The sequence below is a fragment of the Homarus americanus genome, unplaced genomic scaffold (assembly GCF_018991925.1).
Source record: "Homarus americanus isolate GMGI-L3 unplaced genomic scaffold, GMGI_Hamer_2.0 scaffold34360, whole genome shotgun sequence".
Lineage (NCBI taxonomy): Eukaryota > Metazoa > Arthropoda > Malacostraca > Decapoda > Nephropidae > Homarus > Homarus americanus.
In genome coordinates, this window is record NW_024739403.1 from 8,211,377 (window position 1) to 8,225,580 (window position 14,204).

General features: G+C 41.1%; 1 protein-coding gene across 2 annotated transcripts in view; it reads left to right on the forward strand.

Annotated features, from left to right (window-relative positions):
* Positions 1-7,619: 7,619 nt before the first annotated feature.
* Positions 7,620-14,204, forward strand: part of LOC121874590 (endoribonuclease Dcr-1-like) — a 35,925-nt gene continuing 29,340 nt past the window's right edge. Inside the window, exons 1-2 of one of the 2 annotated variants that reach the window (XM_042378800.1) lie at positions 7,620-7,672; positions 13,014-13,099. In XM_042378800.1, coding sequence (XP_042234734.1) covers positions 13,097-13,099 — 3 coding nt within the window. In that variant the 5' untranslated portion in view covers positions 7,620-7,672; positions 13,014-13,096. The remainder of the gene's footprint in view (positions 7,673-13,013; positions 13,100-14,204) is intronic. The other variant, XM_042378799.1, reaches the window with a different exon arrangement.

A 14,204-nucleotide genomic window follows, 5' to 3' on the forward strand; every position in this document is an offset into this window, starting at 1 on the left:
CTACCAAGCTGGAGCTACTATAATATGCGGTCTACAGAGCTGGAGCTACTATAGTATGCTGTCTGCCGAGCTGTAGCTACTATAGTATGCTGTCTGCCGAGCTGGAGCTACTATAGTATGCTGTCTACCAAGCTGGAGCTACTATAATATGCGGTCTACAGAGCTGGAGCTACTATAGTATGCTGTCTGCCGAGCTGGAGCTACTATAGTATGCTGTCTGCCGGGCTGGAGCTACTATGGTATGCGGTCTACCGAGCTGGAGCTACTATAGTATGCTATATCTACCGAGCTGGAGCTATTATGGTATGCTGTCTGCCGAGCAGGAGCTGCTATGAGCACGTCCTGAGCTGGAGCTGTTATAGTAATGCTGTCTGCCAGGCTGGAGCTATTATAGTATGCTGTCCTACCAGACTGGAGCTACTATAGTATGCTGTCTACCGAGCAGGGAGCTACTATAGTATGCTGTCTACCAAGCTGGAGCTACTATTGTATGCAGTCTACCGAGCTGGAGCTACTATAGTATGCTGTCTACCGAGCTGCAGCTACTATGGTATGCGGTCTACCAAGCTGGAGCTACTATGGTATGCGGTCTACAGAGCTGGAGCTACTATAGTATGCTGTGTGCCGAGCTGGAGCTACTATAGTATGCGGTCTACAGAGCTGGAGCTACTATGGTATGCGGTCTACCAAGCTGGAGCTACTATTGTATGCAGTCTACCGAGCTGGAGCTACTATAGTATGTTGTCTGCCGAGCTGGAGCTACTATAGTATGCTGTCTACCGAGCTGGAGCTACTATTGTATGCAGTCTACTGAGCTGGAGCTACTATAGTATGCTGTCTACCGAGCTGGAGCTACTATGGTATGCGGTCTACCAAGCTCGAGCTACTATGGTATGCGGTCTACCGAGCTGGAGCTACTATAGTATGCTGTCTGCCGAGCTGGAGCTACTATAGTATGCGGTCTACAGAGCTGGAGCTACTATGGTATGCGGTCTAACAAGCTGGAGCTACTATTGTATGCAGTCTACCGAGCTGGAGCTACTATAGTATGCTGTCTGCCGAGCTGGAGCTACTATAGTATGCTGTCTGCCGAGCTGGAGCTACTATAGTATGCTGTCTGCCGAGCTGGAGCTACTATTTTATGCTGTCTGCCGAGCTGGAGCTACTATAATATGCGGTCTGCAGGCTAGAGCTACTATAGTATGCTGTCTACCAGGCTGGAGCTACTATGGTATGCTGTCTACAGAGCTGGAGCTACTATGGTATGCTGTCTACAGAGCTGGGCTACTAGTATGCTGTCTGCCAGCTGGAGCTACTATAGTATGCTGTCTACCGAGCAGGGAGCTACTATGGTATGCTGTCTACCTAGGCTGGAGCTACTATAGTATGCTGTCTGCCGAGCTGGAGCTATTATGGTATGCGGTCTACCAAGCTGGAGCTACTATAGTATGCTGTCTGCCGAGCTGGAGCTACTATGGTATGCTGTCTACTGAGCTAGAGCTACTATGGTATGCGGTCTACCAAGCTGGAGCTACTATAGTATGCTGTCTGCCGAGCTGGAGCTATTATGGTATGCGGTCTACCAAGCTGGAGCTACTATAGTATGCAGTCTACCGAGCTGGAGCTACTATAGTATGCTGTCTACCGAGCTGGAGCTACTATAGTATGCTGTCTACAGAGCTGGAGCTACTGTAGTATGCTGTCTACCGAGCTGGAGCTACTATAGTATGCTGTCTGCCGAGCTGGAGCTACTATGGTATGCGGTCTACCGAGCTGGAGCTATGGTATGCGGTCTACCGAGCTGGAGCTATGGTATGCGGTCTACCGAGCTGGAGCTACTATAGTATGCGGTATACCGAGCTGGAGCTATGGTATGCGGTCTACCGAAACTGGAGCTACTATAGTATGCTGTCTACCGAGCTGGAGCTACTATAGTATGCGGTCTACAGAGCTAGGCTACTATAGTATGCTGTCTGCCCAAGGCACTGGAGCTACTATGGTATGCGGTCTACCGAGCTGGAGCTACTATAGTATGGGAATACCGAGCTGGAGCTACTATGTGGTATGCGGTCTGCCGAGGAAGCTGGAGCTACTATAGTTATGCTGTCTACCGAGCTGGAGCTACTATAATTGTGCGATTACCGAGCTGGAGCTACTGTAAGTATGCTGTCTACCAGGCTGGAGCTACTATGGTGTGCATGGTCTGCCAAACTGGAGCTACTATAATGTGCTGTCTACCAGGCTGGGCTACTGCGCGGTATGCTGTCTGCAGGCTGGGCTACTATAGTATGCTGTCTACCGAGCTGGGCTACTATGGTAAGCGGTCTCTGAGCTGGAGCTACTATAGTATGCTGTCTCTGCCAGGCTGGGCTACTATGGTATGCAGTCTACTGGGCTTCTCATAATACTTGTCTACCGAGCTGGAGCTACTATGGTATGCTGTCTACCGAGCTAGAACTACTGCAGTATGCACTGCAGAGCTGGGCTACTATGGTATGCAGTCTACCGAGCTAGAGCTACTATAGTATGCTGTCTGCCGAGCTAGAGCTACTATAGTATACTGTCTACCACGTGAATTACCAATATACTGTCTACTACAGGCTGGAGCTACTAGTATGCTGTCTGCCGAGCTTCAAATTTACTCAATACATATCTCTGACTGAACTTCTTATAGTATGCTGTCTACACAAAACTAAAACTACTATAGTATGCTGTCTGCCGAGCTGGGAGCTACTATGGTATGCTGTCTACTTCGAGCTGGAGCTACTATAATTGTACTATGCCGAGCTTCTGGGCTTTACTATAGTACTGATCTGCAGGCTGAGCTACTGTATGCTGTCGCATAGGCTCAAGACTACTGTAATTATGCAGGTCTACTGGCTGGGCTACTATAGTATGCTGTCTGCAAAACTGGAGCTACTGTAGTATGCTGTCTACCATTTGGAGCTACTATGGTATACGTCTACCAAACTGAGCTACTTGTATGCTGTTTGCCAGCTAAATATAGTATGCTCCTACCAACTGGGCTACTATATAGTATGCTGTCTGCATGAGCTGGGCTACTATATTATGCTGTCTCTAAAACTGAGAGCTACTATAGTAACACATCACCAGGCTGGAGCTACTATGTGTGCAACTCTGCCGAGCACAGGCTACTGTGCTGTCTGCCAGGAGCTACTATGGTATGCTGTTGCCGAGCTGGAGCTACTATGGTATGCTGTCTGCCAGGCTGGAGCTACTGTGCTAACAATGCAGGGCTGGAGCTTCACTATAGTATACTTGTCTGCAGGCTGGAGCTACTATAGTATGCTGTCTCTTCGGCTGGAGCTACTGTGATGCGGTCACCACAGAGCTGGAGCTACTATGGTATGCGGTCTGCCAGGCTGGAGCTACTGCCGTATCGGTCTGGGCTGGGATGCCATAAACGCACTGCGACTAGGGTATGCGGTCTGGGCTGGAGCTACCTGTATGCGTCTACCGGCTGGAGCTACTATGTGCAGTTACAGAGCTGGGCTACTATGACCATGCTGCTGTCTGCCCGAGGCTGGAGCTACTGTGGTATGCGGTCTGCCGAGAAACGCAGCTACTGCAATATGCTGTCTGCCGCCGAGCTGGAGCACCACTATGGTATGCGGTCTACTGAGCTGGAGCACTCACTGGTAGCCGTCCACCGACAGGGCTACTATAGTATGCTGTCTGCCGGCTGAGCTACATAGTATGCTGTCTGAAAATAGACTACTTGGTATGTATGCCAGGCTGGGCTGCCTAGTATGCTGTCTACCGAGTAGGAGCTACTGCGCCTTGTCTACCAGAGCTGGAGCTGCTATAGTATGGGGTCTGCAAGAGCTGGGGCTGCCATAGTATGCTGTCTGCCCGAGCTGGAGCTACTGTGCAGTCTGCAAACTGGGAGCTACTATAGTGCCGGTCTGCCAGAGCTGGAGCTACTATGGTATGCGTCTGCAGGCACAAGGCTACTATAGTATGCTGTCTGCTGAACTACTACTTGATATGTAGTCTGACTGAATATAGTATGCTGTCTGCCATTTAGAGCTACCATGATATGCAGTCTACAAACTGCGACTTCTATAGCATTATGCAGTCTGAATTGAAACTACTATGGTGTGGATTACTACCAGAGCTGGGCTACTATGGTATGCTGTCTGGGGCTCAGGCTATGGTGTCTGGGTCTACCGAGCTGGAGCTACTATAGTATGCTGTCTACCGAGCTGGAGCTATGGCTATGGTATGCGGCTGCAGGAGCCCTTCTACCTACAGCCCCGACAAGCAACCTCCTCTCCAGCAAGCTCCTCACCACACAGCAACTCCCTGCACTGCTGTACATTCAATATATTTATATAAAAGAAACCATCATGAAGAGTTTCTCCAACCCATCCTGAGTGCGAAACAACATCAGAAACCCACAATATCTGCCTTGGACATCACTTTCTAGTCGCTGGTAACCGGTGGTGGAAGCTGGGTAAGCGGTGAAAGGAGGAGGTCCGTAACAATATTTATGTTTATCAACTCCACTGTAAAGTATGTATATACTTCTAATATAAATGTAAAAAAAAATAATTAAAATAATTAAATATCGAAGTGATAACTGTGGTAACATTCTGATATGTTCTTATTACCACCATGCTGTGTGTACTGTAGTGGACGTCTCCCCTACAACTGCGGCAGCCGCATTCCAATGCCACAGTATCCTAGCAACCAGCGCATCTTCCTAGCAACCAAACGAGCGGCCCAGGGGGGGGGGGGCGTCACCAGATGCCACAGTATCCTAGCAACCAGCCACGTCTTCCCTAGCAACGGAGTCGAGAAACCGGCGACTTCCCACGGATTTACTTCCGGCTGCTGTGTATATAAGCTCTGTCTCTCCATTGAGATTCATTCTGGCCTCGGTTCCTGAACACGCAACACCTCCTCCTCCGCCGCTGCCTGGCGGCCCTCGCTTCTCCTCCGCCTGCCTGGCGGTCCTCGCTCCCGCCGGCGAGCATGGCGACCCACCAGCTGTCCTTCTCTGAGCGTCCTCACCAACCAGCTCTCTTATTCTACTCTACGTTCCTGAACACGCAACACCTCCTCCAAGCAAGCTCCTCGCTGTCCAGCTTTCATTCAACCAGGAGGCCAGCAACAGGCAACATCTTCTCTAACGAAGCTCCTGCACATCTACCTCCTTCAACACGCTACTCACCGAACGTGTCTACTGAGCAGCTCCTCACCACACGGCATCTCCAGCACCAGACTGTCTACCATATAACTTATATTATATAACAAAACCACCACCTTAGAGTTTCCATCCATCCTGAGTGCTAGACAACATAATATCACGAAACCCTACAGTACTATTCAAGATGATACTAAAGGTTACAAAATACTTCTTTAAGATAAATGTACAGTATATATTAGATGCCTACAAGAGAGCTCAGGCTCTCAACTGGCTCAGCCATGTTAATATTAGGATGTATAATCGACTCTGTATCTGTGTTCCTTTAGCTAAATAAACTGTTTCAATATAAAACAAACTGTTTCAATATCAATTTACTTTCATCCTCTTCGCCACTGATCGGCTCGTTAGCTGCTTGGGTTGTCGGTCACGCCTCTGATGAGTATTCGGCCCCATTCTCTTTAATATTGTTACAGAAAATGTAATAGTTGTACGGGAAACCTCTTTCTTCTGGCTGCAGGAAAGACCCGGGTGTCTTAGTTTCTTGCCCTTCGTTTAGTTTCGTTGAGTTTTACTTAAAACATACTCTATGTACTGTATTCAGTTTAAGTTTGCTTATTTTATATTAGCTGTTCTACTATCGGGCGGATTAGTGAATAAGCGACTGAACAACATTATAGAATAGAGAGGACAGCATATAATTTACTTGTCATATATCAGACCCGGATCTCGAGGCGGGGGAGGAAGGGACACTATCGCCCTGCAATATGGGTTCCTACAGGGCCATGATAGTATTATTTTAGTCCACATAATTTAACCATCCAGGTATTATTGAGAATAGACACCGCCAAATTGAGACGCCAGTTACTTCACATTAACAAAGTTCAAAGATAGTCCTGCTGACTTCAAGAAGCATAGCGGAACAAAGTATCTCTGCCAATACATTGCTCATTATGGTTTCGCTAGAATTATGGAACAGCGTCAGGTCAATGTTGCGCAGCTAGCCAAGTTGAGATGACGGCTCTTATCAAAGGAGGAATCATCGTAATCTTTAGTTGTTGATTTTGAAAACAATTATCTTGTGTGGCTGACAATATTGCTCTTATTTTCATTTTCATTTTCAACTTTTCTTGAGGAACACAAACACTACCAAAGAAATTGGCAAATACGATGTACTGCATTTATTGTATGGGGAATATAGACCGAGAACGTTTAGAATGGAGGTCTGTGGTAGACCAACCCTCAGATATAAGGACAGTACTTTGATTGATTGTGAATATAACTACAACGTTCCAAGTTCTACAGTATGTACGACCACACATCCAGCCCCTCCAGCATGTGTATCAAGCAGGAGCTTCCGGGCAAAAACCCGTTCTGGTACTCCTTCACGAGGCAAAACAAATAAATGAATAAATAAAACCAATAAATGAACCGGTTCCGTTGCAATGTGTATATGGTCCATTATGCCATCGCCTATAATAGTCTTCTATTTTACACACTACGCATGTGTAACTCCCCGCAGTGTGTAATTATCCGTGCAGTATATTTCAATTTCCAATAATTAACGATCTTTTGATTATATTATATTTTACTTTATTTAGTGAGGATTCATGCAGTACAATCAAACATACCGAAACATTTACCGAAGTTAACACTTGAAATATTAATTAATTCTTATTGCCTATGTGGTCCTCGTGCCCATACTGTACTCACACTAATCATCACGTGACTGATGCAAAGCAAGATTTTAAGAGGTTCTGACCGATGTAGCAACTGTGCAGTCTCAATAGATAAGGTACCCTTTGGATCCTCCTCTTTTAAATGGAATTAACTTGTTCTCTTAAGTTGTAATTGAATGAGTCTCTACCACACAGTTTGCCGCCTTTTTTGGGTGTGAAAAAAAAGTACCACGATGAATTTCAAAATTCCATGAGACTGTATGAGAGCTAAGAAAGGGGGTCCTTCGGGCATCATCAGACACGATTTGGGCTATTCTATAAAGATTTTTGTTAGCATTGTTTTTTATTCCACATTATTTATAATTACATCCCCAGATAACTGAGGCAGAGCTTCGAGTCATCAGCCTTGACGAGACTTTTATTCTCCACATTTCATAGGATCATATTAGTTTCTTCTTAAAATTATTAAGCATATATTATTTGCAATATTTATCTTTCATAGTGAAATTGATCGATTTCCATTTTAAAATAATTTACTACAACATTTTTACTGAAAATAACCTTCATGCGGGAATACGTCTATATAACGGTTTCATATTGTTAAACTTAAATTTTTTATAATGCATTAAATATCCTCATAAATTTAAAAAAGTGATATTCTTTTATTAATATGCTATTTTTACGTATTTATTACTAACTTAATATCATACAAATAAGAAATAATATAGATGAACTGCGGTATTGGTAACATAACCTGGATGTAAATTATGGTACACTAGCTTGGTGGTCTCCAACTTGTCTCGGAGTGTAATATTTTAAGTAGGTGAGCCTTATTTAATCCCTTTACTCTTAAATTCTATACCTGTTTAGATCCATTCCTGACGTTTCACATGTAGTTGAACCAAATATGAGTGAGAGAAGACGTAGAGGATGAGTTTTTAATGTGTGAGGCCGTTGTGTCAGTGACCTCGACATCTGGTTCTTCTATAATCATTTGTTAGGTTTTATTTTAGTAATATATTATAAGTGTGCTAGAGGATATTAGACTCCGTGCTGTAATCTCTGTGGTTCAGTTGAGTGTTATAATCCAGCACTATGGGGAATTAAATAAAGGTTGTAACTCGTATCTTGGTGGTAATTTATTTAGTCAAACGTCGGTTACTTTATGAATATCAATAATTTGTTTCTTTATTTTATTTATTTTATTAATTTCAGTAGTTATTTTTCGTGTAAGAAAATTAACGGTTATATTTAATGATTCTTGTGTATCTAAATAAATTATTTTTTGCCTAATATTGCACAGTAGAAAATAATTTATTCTTGTTATTTTTCTTTATCCACTCATCACCTTTTCACATGATTTATTTTTTCTCTACAGTATTCTTGGTGTTTTAGATGATTCTGACAATTATCTTTGGGGCAAATCCCTTTTTTTTTCAGTTAGGTTAGGGGGTGTACCTCCAACTCGGCCCCTCTTAAATAACCAACTCGGCCCACACATTACTAACTGGCCCATCTTGCACACTTCAAACAAGTAGCTGACTAGAGGTTCAGGAATAAGTTTGAGATATGTTTTATGTCTCTTTTGGTTCACTGAAATACGAAGAGTGTGAATGAGTGAATACCGTGGGTTCATTCGGTATGAAGGATGAATTGTATGAGTTTGTTAGTAGAACTTGATCAATGAACCATGATCCACATTCGTAACTTGTGCTTCTCCTGGTGATTCTGAATAGGGTTTGAAATTTTTGCTTTCAGCAATTTGCCTACAATTGATGTTAAACAAACTGGTTGAACAGTAGTTAGAGGATAGTGATCTATCTCCCTTCTTGAAAATAGGTATCAAATTCACTATCATCCAGGATTCTGGTGCTACATCTGTTTTTAATGACATGTTAAGCAAATTTACTAAGGGCATACTAAGCTCTTCCTTACATTCCTTTAATACTCTGGCAACTATCTCATCGGGACCTGGTGACTTATTAGGCTTTAGCTTGTCCATTTGCTTACTAACATCGTTACTAGTCACTACTATCTCACCTAATATATTTTCTTTACTATCTCTGTATATAGTCGGTGTCTTGGTTTTCGGCGGTGAAAACTGTTGAAAAATACCTGTTTTCAGATTATTGGTCATTTCTCCGTCCAATCTTGTCTCGTGTTTTAGTTTGATACATTTGAAAGAATCCCTTGGGGCTTAACTTTGCCTCCCTTGCTACCTTCAGTTCATTATTCTTCTTTGCTTTTCTTATCTCGGTCTTAACCCTACTGGCCAATTCCTTATAATAATCTCGTATGTAAACTTCACGATTTATTCTCCAACCTATAGCCTTTCTTTGGCCAATAATATTCTTTAAATAATTATTTATCCATTTGGGGTCATTGTTATTTGACCCGAGTTTTTTGTATAGTATGTTCTGCCTTTGTGCATTAAGTAACTCGCCTCTTCCACATAAATAATAACAAATCAATCCCCCCCCCCTTATAATCTTTGCTGCTTTGCTGCTTTTTATCATTGTACCTTTATCATTCTTGCAAAAATGTGTAAACTTTTAATTTTGCTTTTTAGCCCGAGTTCGTTAACCTAAGTGGTCCGAGTTGGTTATCCGAGATGGTCCAAGTTGGATGTGGGCCGAGTTGGACTGTAACCATAACATCAAATTGGGACTTAGAAAAATTCGTGATTTTTACAACTAATAAATCGCGAGTATCGCATTTATTTTTGGAATGTGCGTCTAAATTCAAGTAAATTCTTTCGTTTCTTGAAGATCTACCAAATGGTAAGAAAAAAAATCGTAAAACGTGATGGGTGGATAACGAAAAATTACCTTTATTCCTTGCCTGAAGAAAACCAAAAATTAAGTACAGGTACGGTATAGGAATTGTAATTTTTGTACTTTTGATTTTAATATGATTTTTGTTTTTTTTGCAGTGAATATACAGTAGGTATGGCAGCTGTACTGACTGACTGTGTTGTTAGGTTAGGTTAACCCTGTTAATATATAGGACTAACCCGCAGACGAGTTATTTGTGGGGTATGCTATAACGAATCTAATTGGTTCTAGAACCTTGTTCGTTATAGCATTCGTTCGTTATAGGATTAATCCGTTCCAGGCCCCCAAATACAACCACTTAACATTGAAAAATATAATATAAAATTGTAAAATTTTTAAAAAAGTGCATAAATATGCATCTAAACCCCTGAAATAAAGAATATCATTAATACTTGTAATAAAAAAACAATAAATTAGTAAAAAAAAAAAAAAAAAATTTTAAATAATGTTCGTTGTAGGAGTTTCGTTCGTTATGGCATTCTCAATTTTATAGGTAAAACCGTTCGTTATAGGAATATTCGTAGTAGGATCCATTCGTTATAGCATGCCCCACTGTATTACTGTTTTATTTCTTTCTTTATTTTCATGAGTGAGTTCTGATGTGGTAAACATTTCTTGTGCCTAGGCACTCACTAATTTGTCTTCCCAGCGGTAATGAGGCCACGCTCTTCTGCGGCGCTTTTCCCAGGACTCGAGCGAGTTTCATTTTCAGCATGACCTATGAAGGTTGTCGCCGGTCTTATATGGACGTGATTTGCGAATTTAAGGATAAAGACAACGAGACTTCAATTGTTCAAAGACCACGGCATTGTTCCTTTAAATAGAGACTGTGCCCTCTGCGGGAATCCCTGTGCTTTCAGACCGGAAAGAAATTTGTTCATCGCGTCCTCAACTCCGTGGCTCGACGTTTCTTGCCATCACAATAATTCACTCGGCCGCCCGGGCTGCATGAGCGCCGATACGGCCGCATGATCTCACGTCCAGAAAGGGCCTCAAATTACACCATATCTTAGTAAGTTCTTTCTATTTAATATACAGAGGGATCCACCCCCCGGTAAGGAAGTCAGGTAAGGTTAGGTAGGTTTGTTTGGCTAGCTTAGTTAGGCCTGTTTTTCATAGCCTCAAAGGTTAAGTTACGTTTATTTTAGGAATAACCATTTGTTAACTCATTTGCACAAACTACAACAGTGTCCACAATAAAAAAAACGGTGAAAATCCAGAGTTTTTAAAATCGTTTTCTATCAATTTCGGCCGCGGGTTAGTCATGAATAATTACCGTTAAACCTTTTGCTGCAGTTCCTGCACTTACCATTTAATTCTGGCTACCGCAGATTTTATGCAGCTTAGGGTAACCTCCCGCAGCCAAAAGGTTAAGTTAGGTTACGTTAAGTTAGAATAGGTTAGTCAGAAAGAAGGCCATTTTAGGATCTAATTGTATAGTCTGCCCACCATGCATGCACAGTAGGCTGCCGTACCAATAGACGTTGTCGTTTCACATGCGGCTGTCGTTCAGTACAGTATTGTACCTATATCCTGTGTGTTAGTTTTTCCATTCTATTAGCAATGAACATATCTGCTTCATCCATCTGTCGCCATTTTTGCTCTCCAGTGTTGTTGACATACAATTACTTCCACTGAGTATGTCAGTGGTAATAGTCAAACCCAATTACGGCATAACTACCTCCTGCACGACATTTCACCGTAGAACATCAATGCTTTCTTATCTTGTGTTATCGATAAAAACTAAATGAGTTATACATTTTGCTTGATATAAATTGTCCGATTTCTTTTGGCTTCAATTAAGACTCGGAGGCCATATTGTCTTCTCGGTGATTGGGTATTGGTAATGTACAGTAGAAACTAAAAATAATTATTTTCATACACATGAATATGTTTTGGTTTGGTTAGCTAATATTTAATGAGTGGTCCGGCCTTGGTACTGACTTGACAAAATTTCTCCCTAGAAGGTAAAAGTTTTCTTACCTCTAGAAAATCATAGAAAGTGCATGAGGAATGTCTTTTGTGTAACATTACTTTTTATGTCCAAAATCAGCGGAGGAAGATGGTAAAATACGACCTTGCCGTGCACTCCATATTTAGACTGTAGAAATGGTTTGGGTAGATAGGGTGTAGTAATTTAGTTTACTTCATTTTATGAAGGGTGAAACTGAATAAAAAAATGGGAATGTAATTTTATTTTAGAAGAATAAAATACAAAAGTAACTAGTATAGTACTTTAGGTTAGATTAGTTTTTTTTATTTTATGAATGATACATTATAGAATGTAGCTTTATAAAAATAGGAAACGAGCCTGTATGGAAAGCAGAAAAAAAATCATAAAATTCAATTTTACACAAAACATTCTCTCGATCATTTTTTTTTTTTTTTCCAATTTTTTGGGGGTAAGACAATTTTTGTCTTTATGGAGAAAGTTCCTGTAATTGATGCTTAAGTTAGACCATTCTCTTCAATTATTACCACTTTAGGTTAGATTTTGTTAGGTAGGTTAGTTTGATCCATTTTATGAACCAAACTGTACCCTGTAACCGAGATATCATGAGTAGAAAATCTGAAAACTACTAGAAAAGGTAGATATTTAATATGCCAAGGGGTCCAGTTAGCTAGGTTTGGTAGGTTATAACTTGATTAGTTATACAGTACATGGTTGATAGCACCAACCAAATTTTGTGTTTTATGTAAAAGACTAAACTTTTAATACTACAATAATGCTGGATTGAGTGCAACAAGATATTATTATTGTGTACAGTTGTAGCTGTATTAGTGTCGTGTTGTAATTGATCAATACTTACCGTAACAGTTAGTTTCGCTGTGCATGGGCTACATGGCGACACTGCTGTAAATACACGCTCTGAATGTTCTGTGACATTTCTGTAATATAACAGTTAAACCGTTGCAGTAGTTTGATTTCAGATCCGTCATACCAAACCATATTTGAATACCTTGTGAGCACTGAAGCCAGGAACCTACTAAAACTTTGACTGACTCACTACACTGCAATACTATGCATAATTGTAGTTGCACCTCTGAATTTCTACAACAATATTGTAATGCAAGAGGCAAATCTCAGAGCTTACTGTCAATGGCTTCGATTTGTTCTGAAGTTAATATTTGTAAGGATGACAGATGTGATCCATTTGGCACCTCTAGGTTCTCTTTGATCCTAATTAATACCACATGGGACCACCTGCTGTGAGTTTTAGGAAGTGGCTACACACCAGACAGGTCAACAAATAGAATGCAGTGTACTTTATGTAATATTTGCTTTTTATTAGTTTGTTTTAATAGATATTATTTTGATTCTCATTTCAGAGTTGCCAGCCATGGCAGTGTAGAAACAAAAAGGATGTATTCTATTCATTGATCATACCCCGTTCCTGTGCAGAAGGTTCATAATGGTGAGTATTTTGAGGGTGACTGGCAGGAAAATGAGATGACACAGTACTGAAGACTGTAACTTATTGATGGGCTTGCTAACCTATGTTATCCACATGGATAATACAATGTGTATGTGTGGGGGGGGGGGGAGCAGCTGTCATGTCTTCTATAAGGGATGTGTGAATGTCTTTATTTTAACTCTTTTTTTTCACAATCTGCTTGTGCAATAATAATTTCAAAATCATCACAAAATATCCCATCCCCCCACACACACACAGACAGGTAACATATTGATAGTGTCCAACATGTAAGTCAGTGAGAGAAGAGGATGGTGTGAATAATGTGTCCTGGGTGAGGTTAGCCACAAGCCTACCTGGTGTGTGGGGGACCTGAGTATCAAGTTGCACAGTTGCTATATACCTTAATATTACACTGTTTACCTTGAACTTATTTGACCTAGTAGTTGATAATTATTTGTGATATCTATCATGAAGACTAAAGTACTTTTATTTATAATGTAAGTCCCCTGATAACGTTATATTTACTTGACGTTATAAAGTGGTGTCATATTACCTGAAGATTCTATTTGCACTGCCATTTACTTATAATATCTTGTTCAAGTAGGTGATATTTGCTCTATATAATTTTGTAATGTATCTTATATTTAGAATTATCAAGGGTGTTTCTTGTTGATATACAGGCATGAAAAGATTAGTTTGTATACATTGTGTGGTAAGGTGTACCCCACAGGTGAATGTCATCTGATGCTGCCTTGCCCAGTGTGTTTGTGATACTCTAGTGGTAGAGACGAGTTAAGGTGGTGCTGTGCTGTGCTGTAGTTTGTGTCCTGGTGCCTGTAACTTCTTTTGCTGTATCTTCACGGTCCAATATTGTTGTTTGTTGCAGTTTGTGTGATCTTTGATAGAAATATGAGGAGGAAACGCAAGGTAATAAGAAATGTGTTATGTTATTATGAAAATGGTGGGTAAATTTTGTAATCTTTTGTATTGTAATTGTTTGAAGATGTAAAATGCATTTGGGATTACATATTCTTTGTGATTAAGAATACTGTACCTTGTGATAGTTACATAGCACTGATACCTGGTAATTATTGCTAAAGTATAT